This window comes from Triticum aestivum, chromosome 5B (genome assembly GCF_018294505.1).
Source record: "Triticum aestivum cultivar Chinese Spring chromosome 5B, IWGSC CS RefSeq v2.1, whole genome shotgun sequence".
In the NCBI taxonomy this organism is placed as follows: domain Eukaryota; kingdom Viridiplantae; phylum Streptophyta; class Magnoliopsida; order Poales; family Poaceae; genus Triticum; species Triticum aestivum.
In genome coordinates this window covers 115,253,638-115,272,744 of record NC_057807.1, presented here as the reverse complement: position 1 = coordinate 115,272,744, position 19,107 = coordinate 115,253,638, and the positions used below count along the sequence as shown (strand labels likewise).

The 19,107-nt window shown below is 44.7% G+C and overlaps 1 protein-coding gene across 1 annotated transcript; it reads left to right on the top strand.

The window, feature by feature from the left end:
- The first annotated feature begins 13,365 nt into the window (after positions 1-13,365).
- LOC123110701 (importin subunit beta-1) lies at positions 13,366-18,904 on the top strand. Its single transcript, XM_044531291.1, has 3 exons — positions 13,366-13,616; positions 14,381-16,807; positions 17,833-18,904. The coding sequence occupies exons 2-3, from the start codon at positions 14,388-14,390 to the stop codon at positions 18,029-18,031; spliced, it is 2,619 nt and encodes an 872-aa protein (XP_044387226.1). The 5' UTR covers positions 13,366-13,616; positions 14,381-14,387; the 3' UTR covers positions 18,032-18,904.
- The last annotated feature ends 203 nt before the right edge of the window (positions 18,905-19,107 follow it).

Sequence of the window (19,107 nt, the reverse complement as noted above, 5' to 3'; positions counted from 1 at the left end):
CTTGCAAGATAGGATCAAGAACTCACATATATTCATGAAAACATAATAGGTTCAGATCTGAAATCATGGCACTCGGGCCCTAGTGACAAGCATTAAGCATAGCAAAGTCATAGCAACATCAATCTCAGAACATAGTGGATACTAGGGATCAAACCCTAACAAAACTAACTTGATTACATGGTAAATATTATCCAACCCATCACCGTCCAGCAAGCCTATGATGGAATTACTCATGCACGATGGTGAGCATCATGAAATTGGTGATGGAGGATGGTTGATGATGACGACAGCGACGAATCCCCCTCTCCGGAGCCCCGAACGGACTCCAGATCAGCCCTCCCGAGAGAGATTAGGACTGCCATGATTTTTTTCTCTGCGAAACAGAATATATAGAGTTGGAGTTGAGGTTGGTGGAGCATCAGGGGGCCCACAAGATAGGGGGCGCGCCCAGGGGGAGGGGGCACGGCCCCCACCCTCGTGGACAGGGTGTGGGCCCCCTGGCCTTGATTCTTTCGCCAGTATTTTTTATATTTTCCAAAAGTTATCTCCGTGGATTTTCAGGTCATTCTGAGAACTTTTGTTTTCTGCACAATAAACAACACCATGGCAGTTCTGCTGAAAACAGCGTCAGTCCGGGTTAGTTTCATTCAAATCATGCAAGTTAGAGTCCAAAAGAAGGGCAAAAGTGTTTGGAAAAGTAGATACGTTGGAGACGTATCACTCCCCCTCATATGAAATTGCAATAGTGATTACCGATCTTGCTAACAATTGCCTAGGACAATTCCGCACACCGACCCATCATTATTCCACACTCGCTATTTATAATACTTAAGTAATATATTCTAACTTTATGATAACAACACCTACTTTTATATTTTAGCTCTCCGATACCATGCAAAGTTATCCTCTTCATACCCTCAACATAGTGTTTTTTCTCGTTTCTAGTTGGAAGCAAACGTTCGGTGTACGTAGAGTCGTATCAGTGGCGGATAGGACTTGAGAGAATATTGATCTTACCTTTAGCTCCTTGTGGGTTCGACACTCCATGCTTATCACTTCCACCTTTGGAAATTGCTATGATGATTCCCTGCACTTGGGCATTATCACCCTCCCACCTATATATACGTGGGGTGGAGGCGCCTAGAACACACAACATCAATTGTTAGCCATGTGCGGCGCCCCCCTCCACACTTTGCACCCTTGGTCATATTGTCGCGGTGCTTAGGCGAAGCCTTGCACGAATCACTTCACCATCATCGTCATCACACCGTCATGCTGACGGAACTCATCTACTTCCTCGACATCTTGCTGAATCAAGAGGGCAAGGGATGTCATCGAGCTGAACGTGTGCAGAACTCGGAGGTGTCGTATGTTTGGTACTTGATTGGTCGGAGCTAGAAGAAGTTCGACTACATCAACCACGTTCTCAAACGCTTCCGCTTTCGGTCTACGAGGGTACGTAGACACACTCTCCCCCTTTCGTTGCTATGCATCTCCTAGATAGATCTTGCGTGAGCGTAGGATTTTTTTGAAATTGCATGCTATGTTACCCAACATATATATACCCCTCCACCCCCTTCTCCAATTGACAGAGAGCCATCAGAAAGTGCCTACACTTCCACTACTCATTTTCTGAGAGAGAACCACCTACTTATGGGTTGAGACCAAGACATTCCAATCCAACCACAAGAATCTTGATCTCTAGCCTTCCCCAAGTTGCTTTCCACTCAAATCATCTTTCCACGAGAGCCAAATCTGTGCGAGAGAGTTGAGTGTTGGGAAGACTATCATTTGAAGCACAAGAGCAAGGAGTTCATCATCAACACACCATCTATTACCTTTTGGAGAGTGGTGTCTCCTAGATTGGTTATGTGTCACTTGGGATCCTTCGTCAAGATTGTGGAGTTGAACCAAGGAGTTTGTAAGGGCAAGGAGATCGCCTACTTCGTGAAGATCTACCCAAGTGAGGCAAGTCCTTCGTGGGCGATGGCCATGGTGGGATAGACAAGGTTGCTTCTTCGTGGACCCTTCGTGGGTGGAGCCCTCCGTGGACTCGCGGAACCGTTACCCTTCGTGGGTTGAAGTCTCCATCAACATGGATGTACGATAGCACCACCTATCAGAACCATGCCAAAAATCTCCGTGTCTTCATTGTGTTTGCACACTCCAATCCCATGCCTTTACTTTCTTGCAACTAGCATGCTTTACTCTTTCCGCTGCCTATACTCTTGCCATGCTTGCTTGAAGTGTGTTGGGAATGCTTAAAATTGTGCTAATCTACAGCCTCAACTTGAAGAACTTAAAAAACTGCCGAGGGCCTAATCACCCCCCTCTAGACACCTCTTCTCGATCCTTTCGCTTTGACATGTCGAGTATCAATAGATCATTCCGGATTGTCTTCACCGAATGAACATATCTCCTAAATGGAATCAAAACGTCGATGCATCTTCTTTATATACAACGTATCTCGAATCAAATCACCGTTGTGTAGATTAGAAGGACTAGGTAAATGAGATTAAGAGTGTGAGTACATTTGTGCAGTATGATAGGAAGATACAGATCTACTCGACTACAATCATCGAAACAGAAAATGTACAACACGAAAGTCATGTGAAACAACGAGATGGACCTAGGGGTCAAAGCAAATTTCAAACAGTCAACCATGTGCAGCGAATTTGCCAAAATTCATCATAAAAAGCTCCAAACATGAATACACATATATTTACACTCAATTAAACTATATGGTCACCTGGATGGAATAATAACATAGATGTGCGTATTTTTAGTGTACAACTTATCCCAATTTGAAGCATCATTGTATAGATGAACAGGAAAAGTGAAAGAGAATTATGGCACAACATGTGCAAACCCACTTTACTGAAGGAAATATGCCCTAGAGGCAATAATAAAGTTATTATTTATTTCCTCATATCATGATAAATGTTTATTATTCATGCTAGAATTGTATTAACCGGAAACATGATACATGTGTGAATACATAGACAAAACTATAGTCACTAGTATGCCTCTACTTGACTAGCTCATTAATCAAAGATGGTTATGTTTCCTAACCATAGACATGTGTTGTCATTTGATTAGTGGGATCACATCATTAGAAGAATGATGTGATTGATATGACCCATTCCGTTAGCCTAGCACTTGATCGTTTAGTATACTGCTATTGCTTTCTTCATGACTTATACAAAGTTCCTACAACTATGAGATTGTGCAACTCCCGTTTACCGGAAGAACACTTTGTGTGCTACCAAACGTCACAACGTAACTGGGTGATTATAAAGGTGCTCTACAGGTGTTTCCGAAGGTACATGTTGGGTTGGCATAATTCGAGATTAGGATTTGTCACTCCGATTGTCGGAGAGGTATCTCTGGGCCCTCTCGGTAATACTCATCACCTAAGCCTTGCCAGCATGTAACTAATGAGTTAGTTGTGAGATGATGTATTACGGAACGAGTAAAGAGACTTGCCGGTAACGAGATTGAACTAGGTATTGGATACCGACGATCAAATCTCGGGCAAGTAACATACCGATGACAAAGGGAACAATGTATGTTGTTATGCGGTTTGACCGATAAAGATCTTCGTAGAATATGTAGGAACCAATATGGGCATCCAGGTCCCGCTATTGGTTATTGACCGAGAATGGTTTTAGGTCATGTCTACATAGTTCTCGAACCCGTAGGGTCCGCACGCTTAACGTTTCGATGACTGTTTTATTATGAGTTTATAAGTTTTGATGTACCGAAGTTTGTTCGGAGTCCCGGATGTGATCACGGACATGACGAGGAGTCTCGAAATGGTTGAGACATAAAGATTGATATATTGGACGACTATATTCGGACACCGGAAAGGTTCCGGGTGATTTCGGAGAAAACTGGAGTGCCGGGGGGGTTACCGGAACCCCCCGGGAGAGTTAATGGGCCACATGGGCCTAGGTGGGAAGAGAGAGGGGCGGCCAGGGTGGGCCGCGCGCCCCCTCTCCCTCTGGTCCGAATTTGACTAGGAGGGGGGGGGCGGCGCCCCCCTTTCCTTTCCCCCTCTCCCCCTTCCTTCCCCCTCCTAGTAGGAGTAGGAAAGGAGGAATCCTACTCCTACTAGGAGGAGGATTCCTCCTCCCTTGGCGCGCCCAAAGGGGCCGGCCGGCCTCCCCCTCCCTCCTTTATATACGGGGGCAGGGGGCACCCCATAGACACACAAGTTGATCTACGGATCGTTCCTTAGTCGTGTGCGGTGCCCCCTTCCACCATATTCCACCTCGGCATATCGTCGCGGAGTTTAGGCGAAGCCCTGCGCCGGTAGAACATCATCATCGTCACCACGCCGTCGTGCTGACGGAACTCATCTCCGGAGCTCGGCTGGATCGGAGGCCGGAGATCGTCATCGAGCTGAACGTGTGCTGAACTCGGAGGCTCCGTACGTTCGGTGCTTGGATCGGTCGGATCGTGAAGACGTACGACTACATCAACCGCGTTGTGATAACGCTTCCGCTTACGGTCTACGAGGGTACGTGGACAAACACTCTCCCCTCTCGTTGCTATGCCATCACCATGATCTTGCGTGTGCGTAGGAAATTTTTTGAAATTACTACGTTACCCAATAGTGGCATCCGAGCCTAGGTTTTATGCGTTGATGTTATATGCACGAGTAGAACACAAGTGAGTTGTGGGCGATACAAGTCATACTGTTTACCAGCATGTCATACTTTGGTTCGGCGATATTGTGAGATGAAGCGGCCCAGACCGACATTACGCGTACGCTTACGCGAGACTGGTTTCACCGTTACGAGCACTCGTGCTTAAAGGTGACTGGCGGGTGTCTGTCTCTCTCACTTTAGCTGAATCGAGTGTGGCTACGCCCGGTCCTTGCGAAGGTTAAAACAGCACCAACTTGACGAACTATCGTTGTGGTTTTTGATGCGTAGGTAAGAACGGTTCTTGCTAAGCCCGTAGCAGCCACGTAAAATTTGCAACAACAAAGTAGAGGACGTCTAACTTGTTTTTGCAGGGCATGTTGTGATGTGATATGGTCAAGACGTGATGCTATATTTTATTGTATGAGATGATCATGTTTTGTAACCGAAGTTATCGACAACTGGCAGGAGCCATATGGTTGTCGCTTTATTGTATGTAATGCAAACGCCCTGTAATTGCTTTACTTTATCACTAAGCGGTAGCGATAGTCGTAGAAGCAATAGATGGCGTGAACGACAACGATGCTACGATGGAGATCAAGGTGTCGCACCAGTGACGATGGTGATCACGACGGTGCTTCGGAGATGGAGATCACAAGCACAAGATGATGATGGCCATATCATATCACTTATATTGATTGCATGTGATGTTTATCCTTTATGCATCTTATCTTGCTTTGATTGACGGTAGCATTTTAAGATGATCTCTCACTAAAATTATCAAGTAGTGTTCTCCCTGAGTATGCACCGTTGCCAAAGTTCGTCGTGCCGAGACACCACGTGATGATCGGGTGTGATAAGCTCTACGTCCATCTACAACGGGTGCAAGCTAGTTTTGCACACGCAGAATACTCAGGTTAAACTTGACGAGCCTAGCATATGCAGATATGGCCTCGGAACACGGAGACCGAAAGGTCGAGCGTGAATCATATAGTAGATATGATCAACATAATGATGTTCACCATTGAAAACTACTCCATCTCACGTGATGATCGGTTATGGTTTAGTTGATTTGGATCATGTGATCACTTAGATGACTAGAGAGATGTCTGTCTAAGTGGGAGTTCTTAAGTAAAATGATTAATTGAACTTAAATTTATCATGAACTTAGTACCTGATAGTATCTTGCTTGTCTATGTTTGTTTGTAGATAGATGGCTCGTGCTGTTGTTCCGTTGAATTTTAATGCGTTCCTTGAGAAAGCAAAGTTGAAAGATGATGGTAGCAATTACATGGACTGGGTCCGTAACCTGAGGATTATCCTCATTGCTGCACAGAAGAGTTACGTCCTGGAAGCACCGCTGGGTGCCAGGCCTGCTGCTGATGCAACTGACGACGTTAAGAACGTCTGGCAGAGCAAAGGTGATGACTACTCTATAGTTCAGTGTGCCATGCTTTTCGGCTTAGAACCGGGTCTTCAACGACGTTTTGAACGTCATGGAGCATATGAGATGTTCCAGGAGTTGAAGTTAATATTTCAAGCAAATACCCGGACTGAGAGATATGAAGTCTCCAATAAGTTCTATAGCTGCAAGATGGAGGAGAATAGTTCTGTCAGTGAACACATACTCAGAATGTCTGGGTATAATAATCACTTGATTCAACTGGGAGTTAATCTTCCTGATGATAGTGTCATTGACAGAATTCTCCAATCACTGCCACCAAGCTACAAGAGCTTCATGATGAACTATAATATGCAAGGGATGAACAAGACTATTCCCGAGCTCTTCGCGATGCTGAAAGCCGCGGAGGTAGAAATCAAGAAGGAGCATCAAGTGTTGATGGTCAACAAGACCACTAGTTTCAAGAAGAAGGGAAAAGGGAAGAAGAAGGGGAACTTCAAGAAGAACGGCAAGCAAGTTGCTGCTCAAGAGAAGAAACCCAAGTCTGGTCCTAAGCCTAAAACTGAGTGCTTCTACTGCAAGCAGACTGGACACTGGAAGCGGAACTGCCCCAAGTATTTGGCGGATAAGAAGGATGGCAAAGTGAACAAAGGTATATGTGATATACATGTTATTGATGTGTACCTAACTAGAGCTCGTAGTAGCACCTGGGTATTTGATACTGGTTCTGTTGCTAATATTTGCAACTCGAAACATGGACTACGGAATAAGCGAGCACTGGCCAAGGACGAGGTGACGATGCGTGTGGGAAACGGTTCCAAAGTCGATGTGATCGCGGTCGGCACACTACCTCTACATCTACCTTTGGGATTAGTTTTAGACCTGAATAATTGTTATTTGGTGCCAGCGTTGAGCATGAACATTATATCTAGATCTTGTTTGATGCGAGACGGTTATTCATTTAAATCAGAGAATAATGGTTGTTCTATTTATATGAGTAATATCTTTTATGGTCATGCACCCTTGAAGAGTGGTCTATTTTTATTGAATCTCGATAGTAGTGATACACATATTCATAATGTTGAAGCCAAAAGATGCAGAGTTGATAATGATAGTGCAACTTATTTGTGGCACTGCCGTTTAGGTCATATCGGTGTAAAACGCATGAAGAAACTCCATACTGATGGACTTCTGAAATCACTTGATTATGAATCACTTGGTACTTGCGAACCGTGCCTCATGGGCAAGATGACTAAAACACCGTTCTCCGGAACTATGGAGAGAGCAACAGATTTGTTGGAAATCATACATACAGATGTATGTGGTCCAATGAATGTTGAGGCTCGTGGTGGATATCGTTATTTTCTCACCTTCACAGATGATTTGAGCAGATATGGGTATATCTACTTAATGAAGCACAAGTCTGAAACATTTGAAAAGTTCAAAGAATTTCAGAGTGAAGTAGAAAATCATCGTAACAAGAAAATAAAGTTTCTACGATCTGGTCGTGGAGGAGAATATTTGAGTTACGAGTTTGGTTTACATTTGAAACAATGCGGAATAGTTTCGCAACTCACGCCACCTGGAACACCACAACGAAATGGTTTGTCCGAACGTCGTAATCGTACTTTACTTGATATGGTGCGATCTATGATGTCTCTTACCGATTTACCGCTATCGTTTTGGGGTTATGCTTTAGAGACGGCCGCATTCACGTTAAATAGGGCACCATCAAAATCCGTTGAGACGACGCCTTATGAACTGTGGTTTGGCAAGAAACCAAAGTTGTCGTTTCTTAAAGTTTGGGGCTGCGATGCTTATGTGAAGAAACTTCAACTAGATAAGCTCGAACCCAAATCGAAGAAATGTGTCTTCATAGGATACCCAAAAGAGACTGTTGGGTACACCTTCTATCACAGATCCGAAGGCAAGACATTCGTTGCTAAGAATGGATCCTTTCTAGAGAAGGAGTTTCTCTCGAAAGAAGTGAGTGGGAGGAAAGTAGAACTTGATGAGATAACTGTATCTACTCCCTTATTGGAAGGTAGTTCATCACGAGAACCGGTTCCCGTGACAACTACACCAATTAATGAGGAAGCTAATGATATTGATCATGAAACTTCAGATCAAGTTTCTGCTGAACCTCGTAGGTCTACCACAGTAAGATCCGCACCAGAGTGGTGCGGTAATCCTATTCTGGAAGTCATGTTACTTGACCATGATGAACCTACGAACTATGAGGAAGCGATGATGAGCCCAGATTCCGCAAAATGGCTAGAGGCCATGAAATCTGAGATGGGATCCATGTATGAAAACAAAGTATGGACTTTGGTTGACTTGCCCGATGATCGGCAAGCCATTGAGAATAAATGGATCTTTAAGAAGAAGACTGACGCTGATGGTAATGTTACTGTCTATAAAGCTCGACTTGTTGCGAAAGGTTTTCGACAAGTTCAAGGGGTTGACTACGATGAGACTTTCTCACCCGTAGCGATGCTTAAGTCTGTCCGAATCAAGTTGGCTATTGCTGCATTTCATGATTATGAAATTTGGCAAATGGATGTCAAGACTGCATTCTTGAATGGATTTCTAGAAGAAGAGTTGTATATGATGCAGCCGGAAGGTTTTGTTGATCCAAAAAGTGCTGACAAAGTGTGCAAGCTCCAGCGTTCCATTGATGGACTGGTGCAAGCATCTCGGAGTTGGAATAAACGCTTTGATAGTGTGATCAAAGCATATGGTTTTATACAGACTTTTGGAGAAGCCTGTATTTACAAGAAAGTGAGTGGGAGCTCTGTAGCATTTCTAGTTTTATATGTTGATGACATATTATTAATTGGAAATGATATAGAATTTCTGGATAGCATAAAGGGATACTTGAATAAAAGTTTTTCAATGAAAGACCTCGGTGAAGCTGCTTACATATTGGGCATCAAAATCTATAGAGATAGATCAAGACGCTTAATAGGACTTTCACAAAGCACATACCTTGACAAAATTTTGAAAAAGTTCAAAATGGATCAGGCAAAGAAAGGATTCTTGCCTGTGCTACAAGGTGTGAAGTTGAGTCAAACTCAATGCCCGACCACAGCAGAAGATAGAGAGAAAATGAAAAATGTTCCCTATGCTTCAGCCATAGGCTCTATCATGTATGCAATGATGTGTACCAGACCTGACGTATGCTTAGCAATAAGCTTGGCAGGAAGGTACCAAAGTAATTCAGGAGTGGATCACTGGACAGCGGTCAAGAACATCCTGAAATACCTGAAAAGGACTAAGGATATGTTTCTCGTATATGGAGGTGACAAAGAGCTAGTCGTAAATGGTTACGTCGATGCAAGCTTTGACACTGATCCGGATGATTCTAAATCGCAAACCGGATACGTGTTTATATTAAACGGTGGAGCTGTAAGTTGGTGTAGTTCTAAACAAAGCGTCGTGGCAGGATCTACATGTGAAGCGGAGTACATAGCTGCTTTTGAAGCAGCAAATGAAGGAGTCTGGATGAAGGAGTTCATTTCCGATCTAGGTGTTATACCTAGTGCATCAGGACCAATGAAGATCTTCTGTGACAATACTGGTGCAATTGCTTTGGCAAAGGAATCCAGATTTCACAAGAGGACCAAGCACATCAAGAGACGCTTCAATTCCATTCGGGACCAAGTCCAAGTGGGAGACATAGAGATTTGCAAGATACATACGGATCTGAATGTTGCAGACCCGTTGACTAAGCCTCTCTCACGAGCAAAACATGATCAGCACCAAAACTCCATGGGTGTTAGAATCATTACTATGTAATCTAGATTATTGACTCTAGTGCAAGTGGGAGACTGAAGGAAATATGCCCTAGAGGCAATAATAAAGTTATTATTTATTTCCTCATATCATGATAAATGTTTATTATTCATGCTAGAATTGTATTAACCGGAAACATGATACATGTGTGAATACATAGACAAAACTATAGTCACTAGTATGCCTCTACTTGACTAGCTCATTAATCAAAGATGGTTATGTTTCCTAACCATAGACATGTGTTGTCATTTGATTAGTGGGATCACATCATTAGAAGAATGATGTGATTGATATGACCCATTCCGTTAGCCTAGCACTTGATCATTTAGTATACTGCTATTGCTTTCTTCATGACTTATACAAAGTTCCTACAACTATGAGATTGTGCAACTCCCGTTTACCAGAAGAACACTTTGTGTGCTACCAAACGTCACAACATAACTGGGTGATTATAAAGGTGCTTTACAGGTGTTTCCGAAGGTACATGTTGGGTTGGCATAATTCGAGATTAGGATTTGTCACTCCGATTGTCGGAGAGGTATCTCTGGGCCCTCCCGGTAATACTCATCACCTAAGCCTTGCCAGCATGTAACTAATGAGTTAGTTGTGAGATGATGTATTACGGAACGAGTAAAGAGACTTGCCGGTAACGAGATTGAACTAGGTATTGGATACCGACGATCAAATCTCGGGCAAGTAACATACCGATGACAAAGGGAACAATGTATGTTGTTATGCGGTTTGACCGATAAAGATCTTCGTAGAATATGTAGGAACCAATATGGGCATCCAGGTCCCGCTATTGGTTATTGACCGAGAATGGTTTTAGGTCATGTCTACATAGTTCTCGAACCCGTAGGGTCCGCACGCTTAACGTTTCGATGACTGTTTTATTATGAGTTTATAAGTTTTGATGTACCGAAGTTTGTTCGGAGTCCCGGATGTGATCACGGACATGACGAGGAGTCTCGAAATGGTTGAGACATAAAGATTGATATATTGGACGACTATATTCGGACACCGGAAAAATTCCGGGTGATTTCGGAGAAAACTGGAGTGCCGGGGGGGTTACCGGAACCCCCCGGGAGAGCTAATGGGCCACATGGGCCTAGGTGGGAAGAGAGAGGGGCGGCCAGGGTGGGCCGCGCGCCCCCTCTCCCTCTGGTCCGAATTTGACTAGGAGGGGGGGGGGGGCGGCGCCCCCCTTTCCTTTCCCCCTCTCCCCCTTCCTTCCCCCTCCTAGTAGGAGTAGGAAAGGAGGAATCCTACTCCTACTAGGAGGAGGATTCCTCCTCCCTTGGCGCGCCCAAAGGGGCCGGCCGGCCTCCCCCCTCCCTCCTTTATATACGGGGGCAGGGGGCACCCCATAGACACACAAGTTGATCTACGGATCGTTCCTTAGCCGTGTGCGGTGCCCCCTTCCACCATATTTCACCTCGGTCATATCGTCGCGGAGTTTAGGCGAAGCCCTGCGCCGGTAGAACATCATCATCGTCACCACGCCGTCGTGCTGACGGAACTCATCTCCGGAGCTCGGTTGGATCGGAGGCCGGAGATCGTCATCGAGCTGAACGTGTGCTGAACTCGGAGGCTCCGTACGTTCGGTGCTTGGATCGGTCGGATCGTGAAGACGTACGACTACATCAACCGCGTTGTGATAACGCTTCCGCTTACGGTCTACGAGGGTACGTGGACAAACACTCTCCCTTCTCGTTGCTATGCCATCACCATGATCTTGCGTGTGCGTAGGAATTTTTTTGAAATTACTACGTTACCCAACATTTACGCCCATCACTGGAGCCACGTGTTTCGCTAGATTGCATCTCTTGGTCTAGCTGGCTGGAAACAGCCGATTCAAGTATTCCTTGCTTTAAGGTTTATACGGCCCAAGGTTTGAATGCAAACGTACACAATCAAACATGTCAAATTGTACCGCGCAAGCCTAGTTAGGCTTCATACAAGCTACCAAACCCACTATTACTCATCCACCCTATTGCTGCCCTGCATGCATGGCACTAGTTGGAGGCCACCAGTCTCTGGCGTTGATATAGGCCTAGGTGAACACGATAGAAGACGAGTACATAATTGACTGAACCAAAAATGATTTTAGGTGACCGATTACTTATAGGTCAACGATCTTTTATAAAAAAAATTATAGGTCAAAGGTCTTTAGCACTTTATCCAGCGAGAACCGGGTAAATAAAACTACAACACACTTCTCTACCATCTCACAACGTTGTCTCAACTACATAGTTGATGAGGGGCGGGCCAGGGTTTGAAGAATGTGTATTCAATTTTTAAAGCATTTTTTGGAAGCCTATACCTTAATGATTATAACACCATATTCAGTGCATGTATACAATGTAATCATATACAAAAATAACAAGCCAATTAGCCAGATTAACTCACCCTTGTACAATTGTACTGTTTATGAGCAAAAACTGACAATTGTGTTCATGGACAAAAGAAGAAGTACTGAAGTCGGAAGAGCGACGCCACAGGGTGTCCTCTCGAACAATCATACGCAACACGTCGGGCGTCTGCACTGTGTGGCCGCGCTGCGACAGGCAGGGGGCCGCCGCTGGCCATCCGCCCCCTACCTGCTGCACCCCTGCCGCATGATCAACCCTACCCTAAGTCGGCGGCCATGTGCGACATCCGGACTTGGGGAGCCGAGCGAAGCATTGCGCCAGGTTCTCTACGTGTGCGTGAATGCGTGATGGATCGCTTCTGCTTGTCTTCGTGTGCGGGCGATCATGCCATCATGGCTGGGTTGTACTCCATGTTTCTTTACACATGGAGTAGCTAATTAGTTATTCACATATTGGGCTTGGGCCACATGGGGTGCGGCGAGAGAAAACCATGTAGGCTGAAATGTGTGCACCCATTAGATTCTTTGGTAGTTTTTTTTCCACGCATATACAAATTATACACTATATATATCTAGTTTTGTTGCTAAAAATAACAGGTATCCAACTGAATATGCATGAATAGAAGTTGGCTCGTCTCTCACGAGGGTACTAGCGTAATCATGTTAGTCCTGCTAATTTACCTTTCCGTTTTATATTACTTGTCGTTAAAACTTACCTATCTAGACATATGCTAGATACATCCGTTTAAGCAACAACTAAGATAGCTGAATCCCATAAAAACTAAAATAGCTGAATGTTTAATGACGTAGACGGTTCAGTTAATGAGCTTTTTTCGACAAAACAGACCAAACAATACAATATCGATGAAATCCGACCCCTCAAAGAAAAAAAAAGGGAGAGACTATGAGATTAACCGGCCAAATTGGCTCGTGGAAAGCCACGACTCTCTCTCTTCTCTTTTTAAAATCGTGGAAGGAAAGCAACTGCCAGGTAGCGTCCAAACCCAAATAAACCAGCCAAGGAAGCAAAAACTAATCCCACCCAATCAAACCCGCTTCCCACATCACTGCCGTCCGCCACGGATCAGACGGCCAGGACCCCTTCCCCCCGGGCGCAACTTGCTCCCAGCACACCTAAGAAAACCCTTTTTTTCCTTTTTCTTTTCCCCAGATTTCCTCCCCTCTCCCCTCCGCTCCTCTCGCAGCCTCCCTCACCGCCGTCGCCGAATCGCGGAGCTCCCGCGCCGCCCAATCGCAGGGCTCGCCCCGTCGCCCAATCGCAGAGCTGCCGCCTCGGCTCCGTCGCGCGACCTTCGACGTCTGAAGCTCCGCCGCGCCGACCAGCTACATCCCGCCCGCCGTCGCCAACTACCTCCCCGTCTCAGCAGCCAGCAGGAAGGTAGGACGCAGAAGCGTACCGCCCTCCGTCTCTCCCCATCTACCCTTGTTCCGTTCTCCTCTTGTTGCGAGGAAGTAGGTAGCACGTATAAGGTAGAACTTCCAGGCAGATCTGTTGTGGTTTTCTGTATGTTAAGGCGGATCTGATGCATACTTAGATCTGATGCCCACTTTGAAACTGTAAACCGTAGAATTGGTTGAGAGCTCCTTTTGCTCTATTTTGGTGTTGGTCTTCATGGCTAACCACTGGAAGTCAGTCTGCTCTTTTTGTGCAGTATCCATACATGCCTGGGTGATCTAGATTAAGGAAGAAATTGCTAGTTCATTGGTAGAGAGAAGCAGTTATATCAATGAAATAGTGTTTAATACAGTTCTTGTTAGCATCTGCTTTAGGTGTTATGAGGTCTCGTTTAAAAGAAGGCCACTGTCAGATTTTTGTACACTCCCAGTGCTAAGGAAAAGTAGTATGTTGTCCTGCTCTTGTCAGATTTCATAAATCTCTTTAGAATTTTGCCATTCATGTTCACTGATTGCTTTCTTGCTGATGAGGTTGCCTTAAGCAACGGTTACCTCGTTGTAGAAAGATGTTTTTTCCTTCAATCCTGACTGCTTGTCTCATTAACTTTAAGTTGTAGAATATTTTGTAGTATGGTTTGGCTCTACCCAAGAGAGGACTTTACTTTGTCAAGAGAGTTCTATTTTTTTTAATGATGTATGGAGTTTTTATGTCATGGGCTATCTGACTCTCCTATTTTGGGCCTACAGAGTCAGCATGTCGTTGGATGTTACTCAAATACTCCTGAGTGCGCAATCTGCCGATGGCTCGATTAGAAAGCATGCTGAAGAAAGCCTCAAGCAGTTTCAGGAGCAAAACCTCCCAGGTTTCTTGCTCTCCCTCTCAACTGAGTTGGCCACCAACGAGAAACCTGAGGAGAGCCGCAGATTGGCTGGTCTGATCCTCAAGAATGCACTCGACGCAAAGGAGCAGCACAGGAAGAACGAACTTTTCCAGAGATGGCTCGCACTGGATGCTGGTGTCAAGGCACAAGTTAAAGCATTGTTGCTGCAAACTCTCTCATCTCCTGTTGCAAGTGCCAGATCTACATCTTCTCAAGTCATCGCAAAGATTGCTGGCATTGAGATCCCTCAGAAGCAATGGCCCGAGCTTATAGGATCATTGCTATCAAACATACATCAGGTACAGCCAAACGTCAAGCAGGCAACGCTTGAGACACTTGGCTATTTATGCGAGGAAGTTTCTCCTGAAGCTGTCGACCAAGACCAAGTCAACAAGATACTTACAGCTGTTGTTCAGGGTATGAATGCTTCTGAAGGGAACTCTGAAGTGAGGCTTGCAGCCACACGAGCATTGTATAATGCATTGGGCTTTGCTCAGGTTAATTTCTCCAATGACATGGAGCGTGATTATATCATGAGAGTCGTCTGTGAAGCAACACAGTCACCAGATGTGAAGATAAGACAGGCTGCCTTTGAGTGTTTGGTGGCTATTTCATCAACTTATTATGATAAGCTGGCCACATACATGCAGGATATATTTAATATCACTGCAAAGGCTGTGAGGGGAGATGAGGAGTCGGTTGCACTTCAGGCCATGGAATTCTGGAGTTCCATATGTGATGAGGAAATCGACATTTTGGACGAGTACAGTAGTGAATTTACAGCTGATTCTGATGTTCCTTGCTACTATTTTATCAAGCAAGCTCTTCCTGCCCTAGTGCCAATGCTGCTGGAGACTCTCCTCAAACAGGAGGATGACCAAGACTTGGATGAAGGTGCTTGGAATCTTGCAATGGCTGGGGGTACTTGTTTGGGCCTGGTGGCGAGGACTGTTGGGGATGATATTGTTCCTCTTGTGATGCCTTTCGTTGAGGAGAACATAACAAAACCTGAATGGAGACACAGAGAGGCTGCAACATATGCTTTTGGTTCTATTTTGGAGGGTCCATCAGCTGATAAACTGACCCCTCTAGTTAATGTCGCCTTGAATTTTATGCTGTCTGCGTTAGTAAAGGACCCAAATAACCATGTGAAGGACACAACTGCTTGGACCCTTGGAAGAATATTCGAGTTTCTTCATGGTTCTGCACTTGAAACTGCTCCTGTCATTACAGCTGAGAACTGCCAGCAAATACTTACTGTGCTGCTTCAAAGCATGAAGGATGTCCCAAATGTGGCAGAAAAGGCATGTGGGGCACTCTATTTCCTTGCTCAAGGCTATGTTGATGCAGGATCGGCGTCACCATTATCCCCTTTCTTTCAAGATATTGTTCAGAGCCTTCTTGTGACCAGTCACAGAGAGGATGCTGGCGAATCCAGGCTGCGTACTGCAGCTTATGAGACTCTAAATGAAGTCGTCAGGTGCTCCACTGAGGAGACAGCTCCTATTGTTATGCAGCTAGTACCTGTGATTATGATGGAACTCCATAATACACTTGAAGCGGGGAAGTTGTCAACTGATGAGAGGGAGAAGCGGAGCGATCTGCAGGGCCTTCTTTGTGGTTGCCTACAGGTTATTATCCAGAAGTTGGGAGGGATGGAGTCAACAAAGTTTGCCTTCTTACAGTATGCAGATCAGATGATGGATCTGTTTTTGAGAGTTTTTGCTTGTCGAAATGCCACGGTGCATGAGGAGGCTATGCTTGCTATCGGTGCACTTGCATATGCAGCCGGTTCGAACTTCGCGAAGTACATGGCACAGTTCTATCAGTATTTGGAAATGGGACTTCAGAACTTTGAAGAGTATCAGGTGTGCGCCATTACGGTGGGTGTTGTGGGTGACTTGTGCAGGGCACTGGAGGACAAAATTTTGCCCTACTGTGATGGCATCATGACCCAGCTCCTGAAGGATCTATCCAGCAATCAGTTGCACAGATCTGTAAAACCACCTATATTCTCATGCTTTGGTGATATTGCACTGGCAATTGGAGAGAACTTTGAGAAGTATTTGATCTATGCCATGCCCATGCTACAAAGTGCGGCAGATTTGTCGGCGCACACAACTGCAACTGATGATGAAATGCTTGACTACACAAATCAACTAAGAAATGGCATCTTGGAGGCCTACTCTGGTATTCTTCAAGGATTCAAGAGTTCCCCTAAGACACAGTTACTGATGCCGTATGCTCCACATATTCTTCAGTTCCTTGATGCCCTTCATAATGGAAAGGATATGTAAGTCATCCAGAATTCCTTCATTGCTCCCTTATTTACATTATCTATATGTCCTGCTTTCTGGATGCTCAAGGAAACTAACGCAAACACATAGATATTCACTCAGTACCCTCGCAGAAAGCACTCAACCGGCCTTGCTCTTCTGAATTATATGAATGAGTCTAAAGCTGCAACTGGTGGATTCACTTTTTCGTAGCTACTTTCGAAACTTCATTAGATGCAATCACCATTATTGGGCTGTTGATATGCTTCACAAAATACGTGTTAGTTTTTCACCGAATTGCTGAATTGGCCAACAGGAATAGGCCTTGTCTGGTTCAGTGTTTGCGCACGGTTGCGTGCAGTGCTAAACCAGGTTAAAATGGTCAGTTTACCCACTAGACCAAAGTGCATTAACTCCTAGCTAACGCTGAAGGAAAATATGAATATTTTGAAAGTGGGTCGTATAGAATAAATAGTGTTTTCCGTTGGCTATGATGAAACTAGACTATTCTCAATGATATATAAGCAATGTTCTCCAAAATGTGGATATAGTTGACAGGTGTTAAATCCATATAGCCCGTTACAGGCCTACTTAAATTTAATGTGATTTAGGTATCATGTTTGGTCTAAGCCGGGCAGACTTTCTTTGTTGGTGAATTTTTGATTGTGAACTGCTACATTAGATTGTAGTGTTAGGTTTTCATTTACTAACGGGCGTTAGAACTAATTTTGGATTTCTTGCTGTGCATGGAATAAGCTTCGCCATCTTTTATATTGTTTTATGGATGTATTTTATTTGTGTTCAAACCGCCACTAAGAGGGAAAGGGCCAAATCCAGTTTGGATAGTGTTTCGTCACACTTACATACACCTTGCACTATTGCCAGAATAGAATCTCTCTCCCAAAGCCTCAGCCAACCAATACCACACCCATATGATGACCAGTCTCATTTTTGTGACTAAGCACCGACAGTGAAGCATTATCGCAATAATTAACCAATATTCCAGCACACTAATTTTTAAAATTATCTCTTACCATTTCAGGGATGATTCTGTGATGAAGACTGCAATAGGTGTCTTGGGAGATCTGGCAGACACATTGGGTGTCAATGCCGGTCCTTTGATCAATCAATCCACCTCAAGCAAGCAATTTTTGGACGAGTGCTTATCATCTGATGATCCTTTGGTCAAAGAATCAGCTGACTGGGCAAGGATTGCAATCAGCCGTGCGGTTTCGGGTTGACGTGACATTTGTCTTGAGTCTGCACATGCATCCATCCACGAGTCAGTCCAGGTCTTCGGTTGCATCATGTCTAGACCTTGCTCTTTGGAGAAGTCCAACATCCTCAAAGCAGAGTCGGAGGGTCCTCACTAACTCATGCATCAGTACATGTGTCAACCCAGCCTTTTTCACATCTGCGGAAAAGAGGGTTAAGTTGGCCACCTGCTAACTTTTCTAAAAAAAGGAATCCAGGAGCTTCTATTGTCGCCTGCGACACCGATGGTCCCTCGGTGTGGCATCCGCGCTTATGGTCGGGGCACTCTTGCTTTCCCTTGCATCCATTGCATGCATTGAACTTTGGTCATATGGTCACTCACTAAAAGGCCCGGTTGCTTATTCATCCATTATGCATAAGGGGCTCGCGTGCATCGTCACAGGATTTTTGTACTGCTCAGGGTGTCCAACTTCACTATGTGGGGGTATGTTCCTCCTGAGCTGTTTTTTCTTTCTTTTGCATTTGCATTGTCTTGCATTCATCCCAGACGGTTTTGTAAGGGTTCTTTTGGCAAAAACTGAGATCCCAGACGGTTGTGTCGGTTTATTTCAAGGTGTTGTCGGAGCAGTGCGTGATTGCGCTCTTTTTTTTGGTCATCTATGCTGCTGTTCCATTTCAGCTTCTTTGAAGCTTGTGCTGGCGGGTGGAAACGAACAATTATAGGTCTTGGAGTGGTTTTGTTTTGGGGGGCAGCTGTCGAGTTGTATTTGTTTATTACAGGAATTGTATTATTATGTGGAACGCCGCCACCTCCTACCAGACACGTCATATCGTTGGCTGTGTATACGAAAATATGATGATGCATGTGTTCAATGATATGGATTTTGCCTTTTTCTCTATCCTCAGCTCTGGCACATGTGCTTGAGTGATTGATAAATTATTGGGCATTTTGGCTACAACTCTTTTACGCAGTTGGTAGTAGAAGGCTTTGAGCAGAATGTCGTTGCTCTACACGCAGATGCGTGTAAACGATATAGAGCGCGACACAGGCATGTGCTTGTCATCCTGCTCCGTTCACATTGGTTTTTTAACCGGGCATAAA